This window comes from Aplidium turbinatum, chromosome 18, assembly GCF_918807975.1.
Source record: "Aplidium turbinatum chromosome 18, kaAplTurb1.1, whole genome shotgun sequence".
In the NCBI taxonomy this organism is placed as follows: domain Eukaryota; kingdom Metazoa; phylum Chordata; class Ascidiacea; order Aplousobranchia; family Polyclinidae; genus Aplidium; species Aplidium turbinatum.
In genome coordinates this window covers 5,820,508-5,844,728 of record NC_137489.1, presented here as the reverse complement: position 1 = coordinate 5,844,728, position 24,221 = coordinate 5,820,508, and the positions used below count along the sequence as shown (strand labels likewise).

Below are 24,221 nucleotides of genomic sequence, written 5' to 3'. Positions count from 1 at the left end.
GCCCTGGACACTAGAAGAGATACAGTAGAAGAATGGTGGGGTATAAAATGGTGAAGCTTTCGAGGTTAATGCATTTAATGAACTTCTTAAACCGAGGGGAGGACATTTCTGGGGGGAGGGGGTACGAAATAAGGATTTGAATAACTGATTCCAGAGTCATGCCGCTGAGGGAAAATACCTAAACGGATTTTATTAAATACATTTAGTATGCTACTATGATTATATTAATCTTGTTACTAATACTGTGATTGTTTTTTTTCAGATGACAGAAAATAATACAATATTTGTGCTAGACGATGCACTTCCCAAAAATTATGATGCAGCGATTGCTATATTTAGTGTTGCCCAAAAACTGAAATCAGAGAAGATGACGCTTTGCATCAGGTTATATGTTACTGCTTTGATAAAAACATGGACAAAAGCATTCGGAAAAGATTACATCATTGACCGGAAATGCATCATGGAGAAAGTTCAAAAGGTCATAACCCACTACCACAATCATGTTTCCGCTCAACCATGCACCAATGGGGAATGGCCTCTTCCTCCTCCTGTGAATGTGGTGCCGAGGAACAGACCGCAGACCACATCATCAATGACTGCTCCATCTTCAAGCCACCTAAAGGAGTGGAAGGTCTGCGTGTCATGGATGATGAAACTAAAGACTGGCTGCTCTCTAGTAGCCTTCCAGTGTAGTCCAAGAACATTGTGAATCTGGGGTGGTAAAAGGATAGACTCTCGGCCCCAGACGCTCACACAACGACGACGACAATCAGTCTATGCCGAACACAATCGCACAAAACCAAAAAAGATATGAATGGCTTTCGTGAAAAAGAGTATTCGGCATCTCCACAAATCCCGGAGAAAAATGTTATTGATGTTCATAAAGAATCGCAAGACGTATACAGTAGGCTACCAACCAATAGGGAAGAATATGGATGATTTAACAAGCGACGAAAGGGCTTTTTATATCGACCAACTGGGGTATCAAGTCATGCGCATCAGTGAAGAAATTGAGTATGTCATAGAAAAGGAATCATAACTAGCTGAACAAGAGGCAATCATTGAACAAGATAGGATTGAAGAACAATACATGCAAATTGAAGACGAAACCAACCTATCAAATACATTAAGTGATCAACTGATTGGTTGTCGTTGTATTTCGCATGTGCCCCGGCCGATTAGCACTGATATTCAGTTGATCACTTAATGTATTCGAGAAGACCTATTTCAAGAAGACCATTGGTTGGTACTGTATATGTCTTGCGATTCTTTATGAACAAGAACATCAATAACATTTTTCTCCGGGATTTGTGGAGATGCCGAATACTCTTTTTCACGAAAGCCATTCCTATCTTTTTTGGTTTTGTGCGATTGTGTTCGGCAGAAACATGATTGTGGTAGTGGGTAATGACCTTTTGAACTTTCTCCATCATGCATTTCCGGTCAATGATGTAATCTTTTCCGAATGCTTTTGTCCATGTTTTTATCACAGCAGTAACATATAACCTGATGCAAAGCGTTATCTTCTCTAACTTCAGTTTTTGGGCAACACTAAATATAGCAATCGCTGCATCATAATTTTTGGGAAGTACATTGCCTAGCACAAATATTGTATTATTTTCTGTCATCTGAAATAAACAATCATAGTATTAGTAACAAGATTAACATAATCATAGTAGCATACTAAATGTATTTAATAAAATCCGTTTAGGTATTTTCCCTCAGCGGCATGACTCTGGAATCAGTTACTCAAATCCTTATTTCATACCCCCTCCCCCCAGAAATGTCCTCCCCTCGATTTAAGAAGTCCATTAAATGCATTAACCTCGAAAGCTTCACCATTTATACCCCACCATTCTTCTACTGTATCTCTTCTAGTGTCCAGGGCTTTGCAATAGGCCTGTCCTTTCCTGAACACTTTATCATAAAAAATTGATGCTTTTACACCATTTTTTGTGTATTTTGGACTTTTCTTTGACTAATAAAATTCCAAATTAGTCTTGAGTTATTATTCCATCTTCACAGAGCCCATTTGCATAAAAAAATGGCGAGTTTATGCAGTATTTTACATTTGAAAACCATTTATTCCAGAAAATTGTGATTTTTTGTTAAATTCACAATGCGAAAATGCAATTTTCAGTTTTTTGTGGTGCTAACCGCCAAAAACGCCTAAAGTTCAAATTTTTTTGCTGATTCTGCATTGTCATATCATATTATTGTTTAAAAAAGAGTCCTATGCAAAATCCAAAGTTAGTGCCTAAAATCCACCCTGTACTGCCTACCCCTAATTAAAAGGTACTGCACCAGATCTGAGCCAAACCGAGGTCATATGAAACCTTGCGCACAGATGTTACAATTGCGCCATGTACTGTACATAAGTTGATGCAGAAAGTGACAAATGAGCATCTATTAACCCAGAGTTTTAATGTTGTTAAAGAATTGGCAAAAGAAAAAAAGTGAACTTTATGTTTATCGTTAGGGGACCATAGCCACAGTGTTTAGAATTTCTTTTATTTCTTTATTTTTGACTGGTGCGGAAGCTAAGATAGGTAGACAGTCTGTTGATTAGTACTGTAACTTTTTTTTAAATTTAACTGAACAACTTGCATATCTTGTAAATCGCAATAATGAACATGGTGGTCACAAAAGTTCATAGGTTAGTTATTAAAGGCTTGCTGCAAGTAAACCAACTATTCAATCTAAATAGCCTACAGTACGTACCCTCAATCGCTTTCTTACAAAACCAGTTGTATTGCAGAAAAAAAAATGCTTTTTGTTGTGGAATCTTTCTATTCGTCCACGGCAGTTTAGTGCCTCCACTAAATTTAGCTTCAAATGTTTACTTTTCAATCTTACTTCCCAAGCAAGCGCAGAGCTGCAAGCGTGTAGTGCTGCCCAGCCAACAACAAATGTGCATTGAATCGTAAAGGATTACTAGCTTCACCTGGTGATTTGTATATTGTCATAGGGAACGTTCAAATATTACGTAACGCCTTCGAGGGGGAGAGGGATTTATGCAAAGCGTTACGTTAGCGTCACATCGCGGGGGAGGGGGTTCAAGCAAAACGTTACGTAACGCTTTCGAGTACGGAATGGTAGTTTTTTGTGCTGAAATCGTAGTAAAAAAGCGATACATGGGGGAGGGGGGGATTGAAAAAAGCGTTACGTTGGCGTTACATGGGGGAGGGGGGGGGGTTAAAAATTCGGAAAAAAAAGCGTTACGTAATATTTGAACGTTCCCATACCTCATACCACAGTCTCTGGTCATACAAACTCAACTCCCATACAATTCTTAAAACAACCTGGCAGGCTCCAACTGAGGAACAGATTTAAACGGCATTTTTATCCCTTGTCTAATCTGCAAAGTACAGTTTTAGGAACTGATATCAAGACCAGCAGCGTTGACTAGTGAGTACTTTAGTTAGGACCCGGCCAGGAAAATTGTAAGGGCTTGTAACCTTTGCAACAGGCCCGCAAACTTGAAAAACATCGCGTATTCTTTGGATAGGCTATGGCGTCTTTTCGTATGAAGTGTTCTTATGACCAAGATTAAGACTGTCACAGTGTGACGAGCTCAGTTAAACACATATGCTTATCTATAGGCTGGGATAAAACACAAGTTGTCTCATGAATGTCATGAATAAGCTTCAGGAAGGTGCCACAGCCATCTCTAAAAATATCTCAAAAATATAGCCGCAAAAAGAGAGCCGCAACAAGATTGGCGAAGTGTTTTGTTTGTGGGAAATGCAGTAAAGCAGGGGTCACCAACCTTTTTTGCATGCGGGCCACTTTGGCACTAAGGAGAGCTGTGGCGGGCCGCACTAATAAAATTTTAGGTAGGTTGACTCTTATGGTAGAAATGAACGCATTTCGTACCCAGTAAGTTATTCAGCGTTACATGTTGTTACTATTTATCTTACAATACCGCAGCAACAAAATTAGTTAAACAACGCTACTGCCAGGCCGAGCTCCTTTAACAACACTTTTGACTTCTTTAACAATGTCTAATAAACGAGGCCAGTGCACTTGTTTTGCGCACTTGTAGCGAGGCGAACGGTTTCATTAGAATATTCATCGCCAAGCAAGAGTGATGTTGTCACTCCGCTTCGCAAAAGATATCTTGCAATTAACAGTTTCAGTAGGCTAACCAAAGAAATGTTTGACACGTCGCAATACAGGCAACAACAGTGACCTGCTATGCTGCTAACATATCAGCGAAAAATAGGCTCCAATAACAGGGAGAAAGAAACTAGGCACCATGAAACAAACGCTTGTAGAAATCACCGAAAAAAACGTTTCTATCGCAACTCATGAACGGTGTTCCCTCTAAAACAGCAATGAGTTGGTTTTTCATCTTTTTGTGAGAGTCTATAAAACCGTATTTCTCGATTATTAGACAACTGTCACTTGCGGTGCTTATCAGCATGGCAAGAATTCTTGATTAACAACATTTTGCAGTACCAAACTAAATATTTTCATAATACAACCAGAAGTTGTCTTATGTTTGTTTGTTTGTTTTTCATATCTTTACCCTGCATTGCGGGAAAGCGGACTTGAGCGCTATGCATCGGTGTACGCCTTCCGACGTACACCTGACCCACGCTGCAGCCGACGGCAATGTCTGTTTCCGGTTGTCTACTCTACTTATGACTTAAATTTGGTACTACCCATTACTCGAAATCGATCACTGGGTAGAGGCAATTATCGTAAAGTTTCTTGCCCAGAGAAACAACAACAAGTGCGGGTGGCTGGAGTCGAACATGCAGGCTCTCGACTGCGAGCCCAACGCGCTAACCACTCGGCCACCACTCGGCCACGGCCATAACCAACACCTGTCAGAAGATATTTGATTTTCTTGATACAACCAGAAAATTTCTTTAAATTTATATATAATATTTTGCCAATTTATTATAAATTGAGTTGGCACACCGGCCTATTTTGCTAACAAAAACTTGCTTAAAGGGAACCCTGCTCGTTTGTTTGTTTGTTTTATTATCTTTATCCTGCATTGCGGGAAAGCGGACTTGAGCGCTATGCATCGGTGTACGCCTTCCGACGTACACCTGACCCACGCTGCAGCCGACTGCAATGTCTGTTTCCGGTTGTCTACTCTACTTATGACTTAAATTTGGTACTACCCATTACTCGAAAATGATCACTGAGTAGAGGCAATTATCGTAAAGTTTCTTGCCCAGAGAAACAACAGCAAGTGCGGGTAGCTGGAGTCGAACATGCAGGCTCTCGACTGCGAGCCCAACGCGCTAACCACTCGGCCACTGCTGCCGATACTCGGCCACTGCTGCCGATGAAACACAATGACGGTGAAACGCACACTAGTGTTTACATGACACTTAAAAACTTAAAATAAGCAACCCTATGCTCACAGGCAATTTCGAAATTCGAAAACATACGTTTTAATTAACCACTGGGACAATGTGGCTAAACATCGCATTGGAATAACGTTAAGCGACTCCCACCTAGAACTACAATCTGAATGGTCGGTCGGTGGAATCGTATGCAAAGCGAAAATATGCTTCCGGGAAAGTATTTTTTACCTTCATGCTCATTGACTCCTCAGGAAAAGTAGTTTTTGTTACACTTGAACGCTGATACCTTCCGCGGGCCGCAGCGATACACCGTGGCGGGCCGCATGCGGCCCGCGGGCCGCCATTTGGTGACCCCTGCAGTAAAGGAAGGAATGAAGTGGAAGGCCATGATGATGAGTTCTGCCATGGCATCGAAACAGTAACAGACTTCTGTTATCTGGGTGATCGGATAGATGGAAGTGGTGGATGTGAAGCAGCGGTGACAACAAGGGCAAGATTGGGCTGGGCAAAGTTCAGGGAATGTGGGGAAATGTTGTATGGCAGAAAATTTTCACTAAGGATGAAAGGAAAAGTATATCGGAGCTGTGTGCGGCCTGCAATGCTATATGGTAGCGAGACATGGGTATTGAGAGAGAGTGAACTGGCAATCCTGAGAAGAACGGGTCAATGGTGAGAGCAATGTGTAGGGTGAAAACGAGAAGGGAAAAAAGGACTGAAGAATTGTTGGATATGCTAGAGATGAGAGAGACCATAGAAAATAGACCAAATGGCAAGGGAAAATGGAGTAAGATTGTATGGACATGTGATAAGGAGGGAGGAAGGAAGTTTTCTTAGAAAGGCACTAGATCTAAAGGTGGATGGGAAGAGGAAACGCGGTCGTCCAAGAAGAACGTGGAAACAACAAGTGAAGGATGAATTAAAAAAAGTCAGACTGAAGGAGGAAGATGCAAGGGACAGGGTGAAATGGAGAAAAGGGATAAAAACAATTGCTGCGCGGAAACAATCAGCCACCCCCACTAGTGGGGAACAAACCGACGATGGATTATGATGATGATGATAGCATCTGTAGGATACTGCGTATCGAGAATAAATTTCTTTTGCGTGAAAATATGTAAACTGAGCAATTACGTGTAACAAGAAGAGGTCGGAGGGCGCTGTTCCAGAGGTTTGGAAACCCACTCAAAACTTTGTCTTCTTCCCCAGTAGCCTACAAATTTGTTAAAAAAAACTGATATTTGGAATAGGTTGGTTGGTTTTTGAATCTTTATCCTCGGACTGACAAAGCCTTGATAGGTTATTCCTGATAGTTTCGCATAGCCTACTTGTAGAGGCTTTTGACGCAGGGCCGGTTACCGAGATTGGCAGAATAAAGTTTTCCGATTGTTGAAGTGTTGTTGCCGGAGAATTATTCCATTCACTAGGTGCCGCTGAATGGAGAGCAGTCCTGAAACGCGTTGCTCAAGCGCACACCCCGAGAGTCGAACCAGCGCCGCGTGATCTTGAGCCAGGCGCGTAATCACTGAGCTAACAGGGCGACAATAGTTTTCTGGGAACTGCACTTCATCGTTATAAGCGGAACTCAACGTAGGCCTATTATCAATCCTGGGAGTATTCAGACCTGCTATAGGCTAGTCTATTAACCAGTTTTTCACACAACTTAAAACGTTTGTTTATGTTTGCACATTTTTATTTATCATAGATAAGAATAACAAAAGCCGCAACGCATGCACCCACTGTACATTACATTTTAACTCATAAGAGTTCAAAACAAATAGGCTACTGTGAAAAACAGGCTTATTGTTGATAAAATAGGTTACCAGTAGGCTATTGTTAAAATAGCCTATATTTCATACCAATTTTGAATAAGGTCTTAGATACCTGTAAATAAATGCCAGTAAAAAACAACTGGACTCCTGGGCTCATTATGTATGTCACTTGTAGACTAATATTGAAAAGCTAAAGGGTCTTTTCATCAAGAGCCTTTTTGCAAATCTAGGCTATCATCCCAGTTCACCTATTCTGCTTTTGGTAAAATGTTTAATGTAGGCTCATGTATAAAATTAACATCTACCAAGGTACTACGAAGGCATAAACTTATTTGAAACGATAGTTCAACAACGAAAAAAGAAAACACCACATCGGCCTAATGCGTTACCGTACAAGAAAAAAAGTGTAAACAGTGTAAAACTCGTTGATCATGGCTCCCTTACAACACAAAGTCATTGCTATTCAATTCGTTGTTAAACTCTTTTGACATCGATGAACTCAAATTACCGCATGCCATGGGCGGATCCAGCAAGCAGCAATAGAAAGGGGGCAATTTCAACAAAACACAATGATTTGAAGGTCTACATCAATATACGACTTTGCAAATAGGCTACACTATAAATAAAATTTATTTTCTGAGTTTTAAGAAGGATGGGGCGATCGCACTCCCTTGGATCCGCCACTGACGCATACCAAAATTTTTAAATCAGATTGATACTCTGACATCCATTGTGAAGAAAAAAATAATATTCGCTTTTCAGTTAGAAAAGTAGATTTGGCTAGTTATATAAATAATTGAGCTAAGCATCAGCTGGAGATACAAAAAGTAGCAGGCGAGTCAAATGTAGAAACTAAACCTTCGCTTTTGCTACATTTGGTAAAAAAACAAAATGGTGACCAATCGTGCTACTGGTATCAAAATGCCGCAAATGGATTCATTTTAGTTATATTTCCCCTCCCTTAGAGTAAAACTCCACGATGCGTTATACTCATTGATTTCAACAAAAGCAACATAAATAAAAGGGGTCCCATATTGCATACTTGATTCAAGTGTCGGGTACGAGAAGATAAGGTTCTCATTGTACTAAGCCTTCGGCACTAAGGAGAGTAGGGTGGCCAGTTCCTTTCTCTCGTCTACTTTTACTTCAGCAACTACGCCCACTCAATTTATTGCACCCTGGGTAAAGGTGAGCGGTGTTTTCAACAACCAGCTGAAGCTGGGAGTCGAACCAGGTTTGCATAATTGGAAAGCTAAAACCTTATCCGTTGCGCCATCCCACCGCAATCAATCAATATCATTACATAGCGAAATAATCACACATACGTCAAGTGTAAAATACTCTTAAAAAGAATACTGAAAACAATAAAATATACATTACAGTTACAATAGACAGCATTAGCAACATCATTTGGATGACATATAAACTAAAAATAGTCGGACGGTAGCCTACTGTTGAGTAAATTGTGTGAACCTATACCCACTCTGAAACAAATCATTTTTTAAACATTCAAAGCTATTAGAAAAGCTGTGGCTGTTCAAATGAAAATCTCTTCAATTGCGTTCTGCGGCTAAAAGCTTTCACTTAAAATTTCAGATAACTGAGTCACACTTTGTTCAAAGCTGCTGTTTCAAGAGTTGACTTTTGCCAAGTCATCTTTCCAGCACTGCCGGAGATTGACATCGGAGAACTTTTCGTCTCTCTTTTTTTCGTCTACAATGCAAAAAATATTTTAATACAAATTAGATTAGACGCAAGAAAGTCTCAATTTATCTGCGAAAACTATGTTATTCACAAAGCCATATAGCCTATGTATTTTATTTCGTTCAGACACAATTAGTAAAATGTTCCGAATGTAACGTAAAGGTGAGTCATCGGGGAATGAAAAGATAAGGTTCTCATTATACTAAGCTATCGGCAGTGATAAGACTCTAAGAGTAGGGTGGCCAGTTCCTTTCTCTCAGCCTTCTTTCCTTCTGCAACTATGCCTACCCAATTTATTACACCCTGGGTAGAGGTGAGCGGTGTTTTACAAAAACCAGCTGAAGCCGGAGTCGAACCAGGATTGCATGAAAGCGAGAGCCTTATCCTCTGCGCCGTCCCAAATGTAGGCAATAGTTTATTAACAGCCAATACAAAAGTAAAAGATGAATGAACCCAAAACTAAATGTCTTATTGGTGCAACAGGTAAATTTGTGAAGCAGACTTCGTGGTTGTCAACAGTGATTAAACAGTTTTTAGCTCGACACTTGAGTACTTGGAATAAGTCACAACTCGTTGGCAAATCATGGCTCAGAATGCTTCAACAAATAACTAAAGAATATGGTGAAAGTTTTTCATTCAAAAAAACAACTTACAGATTTAAAGAGAGAAAAACTTCTCGAGGAGAAACTATTATTGTTTTCTCGTTTTGATGTTTTCCAGCCTACAGCTCTGATTAGCGCTTCCTTCATTGGTGGAAGTCTCCAAATATACACAAAGGGATTGCTGACCGAGTTGATGAAGCTTAAAATAGAAACTATCTGCAAGATATAAATACCATATTAACAGAATATCAATGCATATTTACAGGGCTAATTAAAAATATCGCAAAGTTATAACACACTCTGCAGATGCTTAAAATAATAATAGAACCTGTTTACAGAGCAGTTGTTTTTGGTTCAAGGGGAAGCTATCTCCAAGGAGGGAAAATTCTTTGTTAGGTCTTAAGAATAAGTTACATATCCCTAGTAATCATTTCGTAACAAATAGTGGTCAAATCTTCCGTCAATTAAGCTTTCTTCTACCGCACAAGTTACAATCGAAGTGTTTCGTCAAACTGAGTAGCGTTCCTTTGGCAACCAACACCGATTCACATTTTCAGCAGATATTTCGTTTTCGGCTTTCTAGCCTGATAGATAGTAAGCTTTGCTCTTTCTGAACTGTTAGGTTTTGGTTTGATGTCCAATCGGATCATGTCAACACCTTACAAAAGTGGCACTAAATTTTTAAGCCACGACCAGGGCCGGATTTAGCTGATGGGAGGCCCGGGGCACTTTTAGATCGGGGGGCCCCGTGCAAAAAACCATCTCTATGTCTACAGTAGAATCAGTCCAGTACTACATAGCATTTTGCAGAAACTTTAAAGGCCAAAAGGAAAAAAATAACACAAAATCACATTTTTTTCCACACAGGGGGCCCTTCAAAAGTCGGGGGAGCGGGGCAACTGCCCCCTCTGCCCCCCCCCTAAATCCGGGCCTGGCCACGACAGCGCTAAACTGTCTGCCTTGAAAATCGCTGAGGGAGCAACATGTCTGCGATGTACAGGTGCTTATTCAAAATCACACATCATCATCCTAATCATATTATTACTTGAAATGACGTCATCAAGTTCTCGTTGTGTTCAACAGTGAAATAATCGAACAAGAGGATGACAGCGACTGGAAGAATGCAGATGGTGAAAAGCAGGAGGATCAAAAGAACAGTCTTTATCATCTTCGCCTCGTGTTGTTTCATGTTTCCTTTTTTTTTCAACTTGGTAACTCTGCAACAGATAAATGAATGCGTAGTAAATTTGGTAACGAAAAATATAAGACCCCATAAAAACAATACAACAATTTTCTAACTTCACATTAATACAGTTTTATATCACTCCAATATGACCTGTTAATGAGCACAAATAATTAGTTCACAAAATATCAAGAAAAACTAAAATAATGCAAACTTTGAATGTACAAATTCAAAATACAAAATACGTTTCCTTCAGCTTGACATACTTTTGATGGATTGAGTGGAGCATCCAGAAGTAGATGACGAACAAACTCGCTACAGCGACTAGAACCAGCACAGCCAACATAAGGACGTAGGCCTTTGTGAAAGGAAATAAGATTTGGGAACACTTTCTCTTGCAATGTTCAATTCCTGTAATGATGCAGCAAACTTAGATGCACTATCTTTTTCATTGATTTCCGCTGTTTGAACAAACAAATAGTTTCAGTCTTGGAGTTATTCCATTTAGAGAACTTTGCAGAAACAACGGAACACGTCAAATCGCCAAAGCTTTTGTTTGTGATAGCCTAATGGCAAATATTTCTGGAAAGGCTTCAAAAGCGAGCAATGTACTATAGTTTCAAGTACCAGATACAAAACGAACATAATAACTGGAATAAAAGTTTTGAAGCTTCATTAAACGCTTGAATGCTAAGTGGAAATGCATTTAATTTGCATGAGTCGTTATCCTATTTTTCTAAAAACAACGCATCAAGAAATAAAAATTATTTTTCAAATGCCGCAATATGTAAAAAAAAATAAAGTAGGCTACGCTATAGCATTTTAACAGCGAAAGCTTGCCAGCAAGTTAAAGAACAAACACGACAGAAAAACAATTAATCAATCAAAAAAATTGTTATTCACCAATGCAATTGCTGCAGTTCCATCCGGCGAGAGGAGGAATTACTAGAAGAGCAATGGGACATAACCAAGTAAATAATATCATCCAAGCGGTGTGACTGATTGAATGACGATGTACATCTTTGCTTCGTGCCAGTTTCAGTCTGAAGGTATAAAGAACGTTGAGTACTACTGTGAACATATTTCAAAGTTTCTTTTATTGAGGTAATTTTTGAAGTTAGCCTATGCAGTTGTAGCCTAGAATTGGATCAACAGCACTTGGGCCTGACTGGTAATCTGACCACATTATTTTGAGAACTTATCCGAATACGAACCCTAAAAAACATTCTTCTTACTCCACAACATTGCAAAGAGTTGAAAAGATGGATTGAAGTTCTCCAACTAAGCCCCAATAAAACTTGCAAGAACCAACTTCTGACAGGCTGCAGCCCTTTTGATTCCAACTCAATAAACATTCGTGTAGGCTTATAATTATAATCAGCTGGCAGTATGTGTGTTAAGCTGATTGAATAATCATCGATTGTAAATAGTTTATGTTTAATTGAATCTCTTTTTCTTTGACTTTTAAAAGTATTTGCTTCCTGAAGCGCTCCCTTTCTTAGAAAATTGTCTCCGGCATTACTGCAAAAAAACTGTTTGAAAAATATTCCAACCAGGCAAGGCAGCTTCGACTTACCTGTGCAGTGCAAAGTTGAATAAACTGGTAACCGAAACCACCACAGTGACAAGCCACAGCGAACACATTGCAATAATGTACATGTCAGATTTGCTGGTGACAAGAAAGTAGTCGAAACAGGTGAACCAGATTAGATGAATCCCGCTTATTAAATCCGCCACTGAAAATACAAATGTAAATTACAAATCGGACACAAAGTAAATCGCTTAATGTATCTGCAAACTTTTAATGAACTACTTTGCTAATGAAAAGGGGAGTTAAAATTTTAACACAGTAACTGAGGCAACAGTTAAATAGGCTAGTTCTTGCTGTTATCAATGTTAAAACAAAAGACGATTTTAATATCAGGGGTAGCGTTCTAATTCTGGTTTGGTCAAATTGAATTAATAGTCTTTGGTTTGTTACCAGTGGTTGTAAATTGCGATTACTTCAATCAAAATAAGTGGTGATGAGGTCTGAACACGATCAAAAATTGATGATAAAATTGTGCAATGAAACTGTTTTGCCAAAAAAAATGGTTCAATGTAATTAGTGAAAAAATTGACAAAGTCATAGCCTACCAATTAATTCTGTCGCGACGTCTGCTACCATTGGACTAGATCAAATGCATGCAACATGTGCAGACGCACTTTCTTAACGAATAGAGTAAAATAAATGCAAAACAAAGCTTTTGATGCATGTCAAGAGGACACTCTGTCATTGTGACAACTTGGGTTTGTAGGCTGAGACAACGTTTAGCTTAATTCGAAGTTTTGGCAGATGCATTGAGCATGAACTGACGGCAATATTTGTGTAAATTGCTTTTTGATGTTGTTGACCCAAATTTCTATTTAGCACGAATTGATATTTAAGTAACATTTTAATTAAATCCAATCAATCAATTACTTTTAAGCATTCAACGTTTTGACCAGATTTGGATATTTGAAAATAATGTGAGCACAAATTGAGAATCAGTAGAAACAACTTTGAAAAACGTTAAATTGATCCGAAGCATAAAACAAAACGAAAACAGATTCCTTGTGTCAACTTCCGCTGCAAGAGCAAGAATGAATATTCACGTGATTTAGTATGTCGCAGTGTATTTGACATGTACTTTTAAAGAAATACATCAGCATTCCATGTTTTTGGCAGATAAGCCATGCCAAGAAAACTCCATAAGGGATTTCGAAATCGTGTTTCTCTTCTGGCTGTCTTCGACGCCTTAAACTTTTAACATTTGACAAGGGCCTATTCCTTTCTTGTTTTGATCAAATACTGAAAGCCACGTTTATTTCTGGCAACTCCTCTCCTCAGCATATTTGACCATTTCAAAAACTGTAGTGATTTGCCACATGGCTCTGTGGAACATTTTTAACATGTGTAGACACGATTTTCAATGCCCACTGCCAGAAATAAACAATTGACATTCCAATCCTAAGGATTTGTATAGACGCCTGGACAAGCCACTTTTGTGTTTCTAAGAAACATAATATACATGCAGTAGTGCTTTGTTTTCACTCAGTTGGCTGCTTCCAAATCACGAAAGGTCAAAAGGTGAACGATTCATGTCTGCAAAGTGCCTCTAGGTCTAATATTTTTTTTGTTTATTAGGTAAAATAGATTTCTATGTCGAGCTACAATTATTTGTCATAAGTCATAAACCTTTAACAAACGAAAGGCGGACCAATTGCAAGTTTTTTGGCACTTGTTGACAGACAATGATATTCACCAGTTAATTAACCATGCACCATAAAATTCAACCGTAATAATTCGCTAACTTTGTTCGTGACGATGTTTTTTGCCAAACTATGACCCATCAAATGTATTTAAGCACGTTTGAAAAATTAACCCTTGGCGTAGAAAAGATTTTAAAATTTAACATGCAAAAAGTTACTAGTAAAATTTGTTTTCAAACCCAAGAGTTTTCTTTTAATCGAAATAACGCAACGTTTGCGCATATAACTGAGGTTTAAAAAAATGCTTCTTCAAATTATTTTAGTGTCGCTGTGCTAGAATTAAGTGCTTTATGATTGAACTACATTATCGCTTAAGAAATGGTTTTACTGTGATTGTCAAATTATTTAAAGGAATTGTTTATTGTGCTTTTGAGGTTAACAAACACTGTATACAACAGGTTGCAGACACAATCTAAAGTTCTAAAGATTCGTTTCTTCACAATTCTATAAAAACAGGGAACAAATGTAAAATCAGTTTGTTTTACTCCAGGAAAGGGGGATGTGACTAAGTGAGTCATGTAACGGGTGTTTTGTTGCAGCCTCTGCAGCAAATCAACCGTTTTTTTACATTGATTCAACGCCTACAGACGTTGAATCAATGGAAAAACGGTTGATTTGCTGTCTGGGTTGTGGCAAATCGTGTTTCTGTTCTTACTTAGGAAAGCTGGATTTAAAAATAGAACAGTCTGTTACCTGTGCTGGTATCACATCTAAAGATACCGAAACACAAACAGCTATTCTAAAAATTGCAGCTGTATTTATTGGATTGTATTTTTGATCGTTTCCAAGAAGCTTATCTATTTACAATTTGTAAACTAAGGGTAAAATTAACACTCAAATATTGACAATTATGTTATTGTTTCTCATCCATGTTTTCAGAGTCCCTCACATGTTTATATTTTTATTTTTCATTCAGGCACGTTTTAAACCTTTTAAGGTTTTTCCAACTTTTCCCGTTCATTAACGTGCTGGTAGGTCTATATCGATTTTTGTAGTTAGTATCTTTTTCGTCCCGGACGCGTTAATGACGAAAAATAAAGTGATTGATTGATTGAAGAAATTACTATAAAAATTTTAATAAAAATTTTACTTTGAAATAATTAAAACAACTATATTAAGTTGAAAGCAACTAAAAAAATAACTAATTGCTGAAAATGTGCTTTTTACTCTCCTGAGTTGGTGCAATGTTTCGTAGCTGAGTGTACGGTAGCAAAAAAAAAACAATGTGAGTATTGTCATAATTTAAAATAAGAAACACTGAGCTAAGGGATAGGTCAAAAAACAAGCAAGTTTATCAGTTGTTTGAACAAAAAAAATGTCTACCCTTTGTGCTGCTTCTCCGGTTTACAATAAATCGCAATGTTTGAATGTTTCATGTCGCTGCTCTACATGCACGACAATTTCTTTTTCTTTACAAAAGCACACTAGAAAAGGTCGTGCAGTGGTTATTAAAAGTTCTTCTATTCCAGAAAATGTTTTTTACCAACATATGTAGTGTCCCTTGTCATTTTAAGTGTTACATCCTAAAATGGTATAAAATTATATTGTCTGCGGGGAAACATTGTCCTAAACCAAGCAACATCTCATCTAGATTTCTCAAGCAATCTGAGTACATTGGTTGAGAAGTAGTTTTTAGGCTAATTGAAGTTTATTTCTGCGGCACTGGAGCCAAAAAATACCTGAAAGATTCCCGATAAAATAGCTTGTTGAGCGCTGTTGTCTCGGTCGACCTTTGAGCAATGCAACCAAAACCATCACATTCTCAATAACGATAACTAGACCAAGAATTGCGGCAATCACTGCCATCGGTGGCATGTAGTATTTGCTCAGCGTCGGCGGTTCTGGCTCCACATATACTTCCGACCAAAAAGAATCTGAAATGTATGGGAAATGTTTTTAATTAAACAAAATCTTTTAATGTTTATAAAAGATTTGTTGCAGAAATTAAACTGTTTCACTTAATCACTTGTAATTAGGCCAACAGGATATTGCAGTACCAACTCCGTACTAATATATCGTATTCACAAGGAATATAAACATAATTCGCGTAGTCTACGGTTACATCATCGCATCTATAAGGGTCACAACACCGATTGCGACTGATTACAACATGCAGTTCTACCATTGTTGTGAGTTCTTGCTAGGTATGTATGCACTCATAAGAATGGTGGAAGTAATTAGGTACATTTTGTGAAATTATCTGTATTGTTGTTTTGTCATTTGAGTACAAAATATTTGAAAAGTTTTGGAATCTTTGTTTGATAGTAGAATTTTTATTACAACGCAATTTATTCAACTTTTTAGTTTAATAAAGCCCTCACTCTTTCCTTACTTTTGAATGACTGGTGATAACTGCTATCAATTGTGAAGATATGTAATTGAGTCAACTCAAAATGGCGCTAACTTTTTTAACTTTCTTTGTAATTTTAAGACGGTTATGAATTGTTGATGCATTTAACAGTTTTCACCAGCATTGGCGTTTTCCAATTAGCAAAGTAAACCAACTACACAAACCATTGTGAAAATATTGACAAACCTGTTACATTTGTATTGTTGCTAGCGGTAATATTTTGTGCTTCATACTCTGGTGCTGCAAATTCTGTTTCCGGGTTGATGTATTCCGGTACTGATTCAGGCTCAGGTTCAGGTTCAAAGCCTGGTTCCGGTTCTGGGTGATATCTAACATCCGAGATTGATGACATGTTGCGCTTAAGTATAAGTTATTGTTTTATTTATTTAAAAATAAAAATCTGCAAAACAAGTCTTTATCACATATATCCCATGTGAAGTATATCGTACCCTTGTCTCCGTATCACACAACAAAATGCATATTCTAGCAAGTGAGTTTAAATTGACTTCAGTCTTCAACTGCTCATCTTTTTCCACAAAGCATCTCTGATCAACTTAATATTTGTGATTAACATCTGTGATCAACTTAAAACAACTGTACGACAGTAATTTTAATTCTCTAAACCTTGGTTGCTTGCACGCACAATGCGATGAAAATGCTAAAAAAACGATTATCACTGCAAACGGGCATTTAGCATGACATTTAATTTCTTCGTTCAAGCTTTCTTCAGACGGAACAGGAAATTATTATTATTTCACTTAAAAAAGTCGTTTGTTTGCAAGTATTGTCTCAAACCTAAAGCCAGCTAAAGGGCGAAATAGTCTATTGATCTTTTACATGAAATTTACTTATGATTAAAATTCACAGAATTAAATCGTTTCGCATAGTTAAAAAAGTTCTCTAGTAACTTTTTTAGCGTAACGACATTTAAAAAAATATCACTCACGACAAGTGCCCAAAAACATAACGCCTTGTGCTTGTAACTTTCTTAACCTTCTTGGCCATGTAAACAGAATAAGGTTTACGCTAAGGATTAACCCTTCTGCAATCTAATAAGGAGTTATATGGTAAGTGCTTGAACTACATCCCCTACTTTAGTAAACCGGATGCATTGCATAGCCTACATTGTTGTACAGTATTATGTACTACTTATAGCCTAGCAAACACTTTTGCTGACCTCACAGAACAAAAGTACAACGACAGCTAACTTATTATTAACCGCTTTCAACGTCCGTCGCAATAAAAGCATTTCTGAAACTGTTATAAATCAATTGTCACCTGTTTTTAAAACCAACTGCGTTTCCTCTCACGTTACAAAGTCCCTTTTCGGAAGGATAATAATAATTCACTATCCTGTGTCCTCTCATTAAATATTTGCACAACCAAAACTGTATGCCTGTAGTTTTTAATATAACCTCCAACAAAATGATATGTTTTTGCGTATCAAGTCTTGGAAATTTTTTTTTTTCGTTTAATTCTCTTCTGATTTCTTTTTTCTGTCTGTTCTCTTTTGTGCTTCAAACTTCCACCATTTTTTCTTGAACTGTTATTTGAAGAAGAAGAAGCAGAAACAAGTAAATAATACTAGAAAGACTTGTAAATCTATCAATTCATTAGTTGATCAAACTTGGAAGTATAGTATGGTGGACAAGAAGATGTATCACATCGTGAGTTCTATGAATTGACTGTTCAAATCCAAATAATTTTAACTTGTGCTAGTTTGCACTAAAGGTCCTTCTTAGAGACCATAAATAATGTCTCATTCTCTTCAAATTAACACGTACTTTAAAGGGTAGACGTTAATATCTTAAAATTGATTCAAATATTTTTTTCACTGTTATTTGAAAACCTGGATTTGATTCCGATTGGTGCAAACGCATGCGAACCAGTTGAGCGCGTTTCATCATATAAGTTTTGCATTTAAAATATCAACGGCTGAACCCAGCCAGAAAAACCGTTCTTTTTTTACATTGGTTCAACGTCTGCAGTTTGATTGACTGGCTTGGAACATCTAAATACTTGAGATACTCTTCATAAATCTGGGTCCCACCCAAAGATAGCCTGACACAAAGATTTATGTTGATTTAGCGTCAAAACACGGTTTAGATGCATCAGGAATTTCTAGACATTTGATAACTTGCTATGTTTGGACACGTTTCCACTCAAACATACACAACAATTTGCATAACTGAATCAATCTTACTTATGAATAAAAATAACTGTCATCACAAAACCCACGATCAGCCTAAGCTGTCGCATGCGCTAACTAACTTGTTGGCATAAATCATATCACTTTAATCCGACTTAGTTACGTTGTTTGCAACAGCTTGCCAAAGCTGTTAATCACGATACCCGTTTGACCTAATTATCTCACACTTCTGCTTCGAAAATTTAAAAAAGTTGTGATTTGCTGACTGCTCAGTGCTCACCAAACTACCCAGCAAGCAGTTACATAAAGTCATCTACCTGTTACGTCATGATTTAATACGTCGTCAATTGGTGACGCATGCAATGCCACAAAGTTACAAATGAGCTTTGCCGCTGCTATAATGTCAAAAGGTTACATCCGAAGTGATTCGCATTCTAGATCAGGTAGAGTAATGACCTCTCAGTGATTAATTAATTATCAATGAGTGTCTTTCTGATATCTTTCCTTCTGATAGAGATATTGTACGTAAAATATGCAGTAGGTTAAACGCGTTAACGCTGGCTAAAATATTTTTCAAAAGCAATGTTCAAAACATTAAACTGGCAAATGTGATAAATCACTGCTTTGTGATATGGCGTCGCAACTAGTATTCACAAAATCATGCTTTCAAAATAAATTATATTATACAATGAGTTTTAAAATGAAGAAAAGGCGTGGAAACGTCGAGAAAATCATGTCTAGATGGATGTGATGACAAATTAAAAACTAAAACCTTACTTAGATGAACTAATTGTTTCCAAGATAAATTATGAATTTCAAATCAACTACATGACCATTGACCAGACAGCTTCAATCGTATGATAGGTTGATCAACCGCCACATAGTTTTCCATTCTGAAGCGTCGCAATTTTTCTGATTAGGCTGCAGTCTACTAACATGGGTAAGAGAAATGTAACCATTTTTTCATATAAAGAAATTACCGGTTTATTGCGTTTTTGCTCTTCTTTCTAATTTTGCCATTTTGTTTTCATTTTCTAAAACACATCACGTTTATCAGACACATAAAAATTAGCGATTTGTAATACAGTGAATCGTATCGACACCTCAAGGAAATGAAGATAAAGTGTCGATATAGACAAATCAATATGAATTGTTTCAGACTTCCTGCTTTATGTCAATGTAAGGGCCTGGTACGGGTTAAACGGTTAGACCTATTCTAATCAGCACTGCCGCTAAACTTTGTATTTTTGTGTAGCCTACATTTCCGCAAAGAACAATGCACATCATAGCGCGAAAAATAATGGCTGTTGTATTTACGCTTACTATACGCACCCAGTCGGTACTAATGAGGAACAATAAGATGTTGCTACACTGTAAGATAGAGTGTAGCACAGTATTTAATTCTAGTAAATTTCACTGCGTGTTTTAGAAGATGTACAGTAATTGTAATAAAGTCTGAAAGCATGTCTAAGTAGAAAGTCATGCGTATGACATGAAACTGTGATTTTAGAAAAATACAATGCAAATTCAGTCAATTCTGTATAATCGTACAATATCTGACAAGCGGAAGTAGCGACTGGTTTCGTGAAAGTGACAAAGTTACATTGAAACTGTAAATTCTGTTCCAGTAAAATATGATTCAAGTTGGTAGATTTTTGGATTCAAAAACCCGATGTCCGAGAACGAAAATAAGTAAAAATATCTTTCGAGCGAGAAAGAATTTCTTCTAGAATTTACCTATTAAACTGTCTTTCAACTAAAATTTATTTTTAATGAACACAATTTGTCACTATCAGCTGATTACTCGGAAGACTCGACCACTTACTGCTTCAGTAAACAATTTCCAAAATAGCTTGCCTGAGTCTGTGCTGGCGGTTATATTCAAAAATTGTCTTGTCGCGTCTATATGCCAGCCTCATCTTTGAACTCGCTTAACTTTTGGAGGTCTACTTGCATCACAAAATTCATCAAGGCATTTTGCCAGAAAAAATCTTGATTGCAAAACAAGACTACTCATTTAATCAGGTCAAAGATTTTGGCAAAAACTCGATCTAGAATTGTGACGTCAATATACGAAGATCTGTGACGCAAAGCAGGACACTTACGTGAAGTTGGGCGTGGTAAAAATAGATTTGATGCCCTAGTTTTTTAAAGTTACCATCCGCGTACACTGTAGGCTCACAGCCAACTGAAGTTTACGCACATGAGAAATTTGGCATAAATAAAGATATTTTTGCATCTGATCAACTTCAAAACCTTTAGTGATTAAATTATTATTTCAGTAAAATTACTGTAGCTTCGTAAAATGGCGTGACAAGAACTCTTTTAAACTACAGCCGCGTGACATGTCAATCAAGCATCAGCAAGAGTCAAAACTTTGCATTGAAATGAACTTTGAGGCCAAAACCAAATGCAGACTGCACGATAAATTTTGGCTTTACGCCAAAAGTCACGTGCTTTCAGGCATATATTGCCGCAAAAGCAATTCTTTAAAATTTTTAGATATATAAATCTGATCATTTCAGAAACAGTTATTTGAAAATAGTATCCCCTGGCCGGGCCCCACGTCCTGCTATTTTCTGAGCATTATTCTCACACGCCCCATCCCACTACACTCCTTGCTTTTCTCATACGTGAACATCGAACAAGTTTTGAAATTATCAAAAAATGCTTCAAAATTTAGTGCTCACCCGGCTTTGCTTAATATCTACATCTTTAAACTCGTTTAACTTTTTTGAGCTCTTCTTGCATCACACAATACATCGAGGCATTTCTTCTGAAAACTTGTTCTTAGCAAAACAACAAGACAATGTATTTGATCAGAAACAACTGCTTTGATCAGCGACTTGTGTTTTTGTTAAAAGCCCTTTGCGAGCCAACAGAGTCGTTGACGTAAAAAAACAGTTTGCTTATGCCCAAAGTATAACAGTGCAATATTATGGTAATGTATATCTTGCCAAATTAACATCACAATACTTTGAATAAAATGCTACATACTTTCCATGCGCCGACTGGAAAGAGTGGCTCAGCCGGTTTGAGTGGCTCAGTTCGGGGGTGATACAGCATTATTGTCTTGTTGTTTGCATCGCTACCTGCCTCTTTCCAAGTAAACCGAATTAGACAAATGAAAATCAGCTTTTACATTCTGTGGATAAGATTGACATTGAAGTAACGTTCTGTGTAGATTTTTTTAAGCCTTATGGCCATAAAGCCAGCCTGTAATGCTGCTGAGTCTTTGTAGCTAAAGATCAAAGCAAGCGAAGTGCAATCTAGTTTGTAAGACTCAGTACTCAACTAGCACATAACTTCCTTTGTCTTTGTCAAATAACTCCCAAAGTCTTTCTTCTAAATGTTAAATCTATATAAAAAAAAACATCTGGATAGTGGTCATTTAATAATATAGATAATAGCCTGGAAGGAAGCGTGGGAAAAAGATCAAATGAGTTGTGAGGAGGAGAGTGGTGGGTGGACGTTGACGAATGAACTTTCGATACTGTTTGTTTCTATTTATGATACAAGTCTATCATTTTATTTGTATTTAAATTAACTGCTGTACATGAGTGAAAGGGAAGTGAGAGGAAATGTGAGATGCGGAGGAAAATATTTCGTTTGTTCTTATTCAGCATATATTGACTTTTTGTCATTATGTATTGTCTATTGCCATCACATAAACCGGTGATAATAAAAGTTTTAGAATTTAGACAGTATATCTGAAATTCATGATATTAACTCAATTGAAGCCAAGAATCTGTTAACCTAGTTAAAATTCTTGGATGGCCATCTCTTGGTGCTGACGGATATGTTATATTCACACTGTTTCGTGTTTTTAAGTTTAACGTACCTCGACCCACGCTGCGTAGGAAGAAGCCAAATAAACTTTTGCAAACAGTAGAATCTAAACAATGTGCACATAGCTACATTGCACTTTTCAATTATCATAGTGTTTCATCAGTGTAGTCGCTGAAACTAATTCTCAGTTTGGAGTGTTCGATTTCAGCAAATTATCACTTGGTGACTGATCAGCAACGGCAAGCTGTACTAACCACGCATGATGATCACATACGTGAAATTCATTAAAGGGATACTGAAGAAAAAAACCTGACTTGGCGATTTTCCACGTTCTTTGTGTTTAACTTGCTACCATAAAACGATTTTCAATAAAATTTTGCCCCATTGCGGTCTGATCAGCATTCTGTGCGTACTTTTGTCAGAGCTTTCAAAACCAGAATGAGCCTGAGCAGCGAAGCGTGCGACTGTACAGCCTACGTAACAAAAGACGAGCAATCAGCTGATCACGCAACAGTTGTTACTGCCGGCGATTTAACTGTAGGCTATGTATGTATGTATGTACATCAAAACATCAGATTTCAACGTCAAAACATCAGACAGTTTGCTCAAAACCTCAGATCTGATGTTAAAACATCAGATGTTGTAACGTGGCTTTTGTTATTGCTGTCTTTTATGACGTATTCTCGAGCTGTGTTTGCACTTTTTGGTCATTTTGAAAAAAATGAAAATAAATGAAACATTGGACTTTGGGCCTTGCCAGCGCCATTGAAAACAAATTTTATTCGGTAATTTTTTTTGAAATGTATTCTTGAATGTTCAGTTTAGGGAACGTTCAAATATTACGTAACGCTTTTTTTCCGAATTTTTAACCCCCCCTCCCCCATGTAACGCCAACGTAACGCTTTTTTCAATCCCCCCCTCCCCCATGTAACGCTTTTTCACTACGAATTCAGCACAAAAAACTACCATTCCGTACTCGAAAGCGTTACGTAACGTTTTGCTTGAACCCCTCCCCCCCGATGTGACGCTAACGTAACGCTTTACATAAACCCCCCTCCCCCTCGAAGGCGTTACGTAATATTTGAACGTTCCCTTACGCATTTTAATGCTTAATTCCCGTTTGAAAATTTCATTTAGTATGCCTTTAAAACACAATTCTTTGGGATGAAATTAGAACGTTCAGCTAAAGATAGATGAGGGCATAATTATTACTCATTTCTTAAAAAAGACTTTTCTTAAAGTTGAGCAAAATTCCATTAGTTTTTGCTTTAAATAACTGTTGTTAGATCTTAATTTTCTTCTAACACACCTCAACACAAGTATATGCTCAAGAAGATAATACGAACACATAACAGAAGAAAAAACAAATATCTTTAGTTAGAGGACCAATGTTTGTGTAATACTTTTTTTTCAAGGACAGTATGCCCTACAGTTTATCTTACCCTTGAAGATTTAGGAATTCAACTGAGTTCTATTTTACTTCGTTTTCGCTTTGATTCCCCAACTGGTTTTCACTTTACATGTAACAACAATGCAAGAGACACTGCTAGGGAAAGTGATCAACTAATCAGAAGCAAACTGTTATAGAACGGGATGAGATGCATTCGTTAGACCATTTTCAGTCACTTCACGTCGCAACAACCTGTGCACTGTGCAGTCTCTATTACGCTTTCCGTTGGTTTCCAAAGTGGATCACGTGACCTACTTATGTTCCTCGCACATGCAAAAGGCTGTATTTAAAACTAAGTTTTATTCTAACACTGCCATAAGAAATGCACTGAATATTTATTTTTGGGGAATTTGAAGCCTGTCGCTTGAAGACGAATTTAATTGTAGGCTACAAGTATCAATGACAAAGTTTGCACGAAAATTAATTTCATGGCTGCGCTAACAATCATCTTGTAGGCTACAGCATATGGTGTTTCATGCGATGAATCAACTGTTCATGCACTAAATCAATCATATATATTCTATTTCAGGTTTGTGGCATTTTTCCATCGCTTTTTATTGCTATTTCATAGCACTTTTCCATAAGTAGACTTCGTGAAACATGCCTGAAC

The 24,221-nt window shown here is 37.5% G+C and overlaps 1 protein-coding gene across 1 annotated transcript; it reads right to left on the bottom strand.

Annotated features, from left to right (window-relative positions):
- Positions 1-8,698: 8,698 nt before the first annotated feature.
- Positions 8,699-16,575, bottom strand: LOC145787925 (sphingosine 1-phosphate receptor 2-like). The gene is made up of 8 exons (XM_082599763.1): positions 16,410-16,575; positions 15,553-15,747; positions 12,159-12,318; positions 11,486-11,625; positions 10,849-10,993; positions 10,445-10,616; positions 9,451-9,615; positions 8,699-8,806 (listed from the first exon to the last, which is right to left on the bottom strand). Exons 1-8 carry the CDS (start codon positions 16,573-16,575, stop codon positions 8,699-8,701), a joined length of 1,251 nt encoding a protein of 416 aa, XP_082455889.1.
- Positions 16,576-24,221: the final 7,646 nt, after the last annotated feature.

Coding starts and splice junctions, on each gene's coding strand:
- LOC145787925 (XM_082599763.1), bottom strand. CDS start 16,575: ATGTCATCAATCTCGGATGTTAGATATCACCCAGAACCGGAACCAGGC. Junction 15,748..16,409: donor CAACAATACAAATGTAACAG/GTTTGTCAATAT, acceptor CATACATTTCAG/ATTCTTTTTGGTCGGAAGTA. Junction 12,319..15,552: donor TTTTATCGGGAATCTTTCAG/GTATTTTTTGGC, acceptor TTGTATTTTCAG/TGGCGGATTTAATAAGCGGG.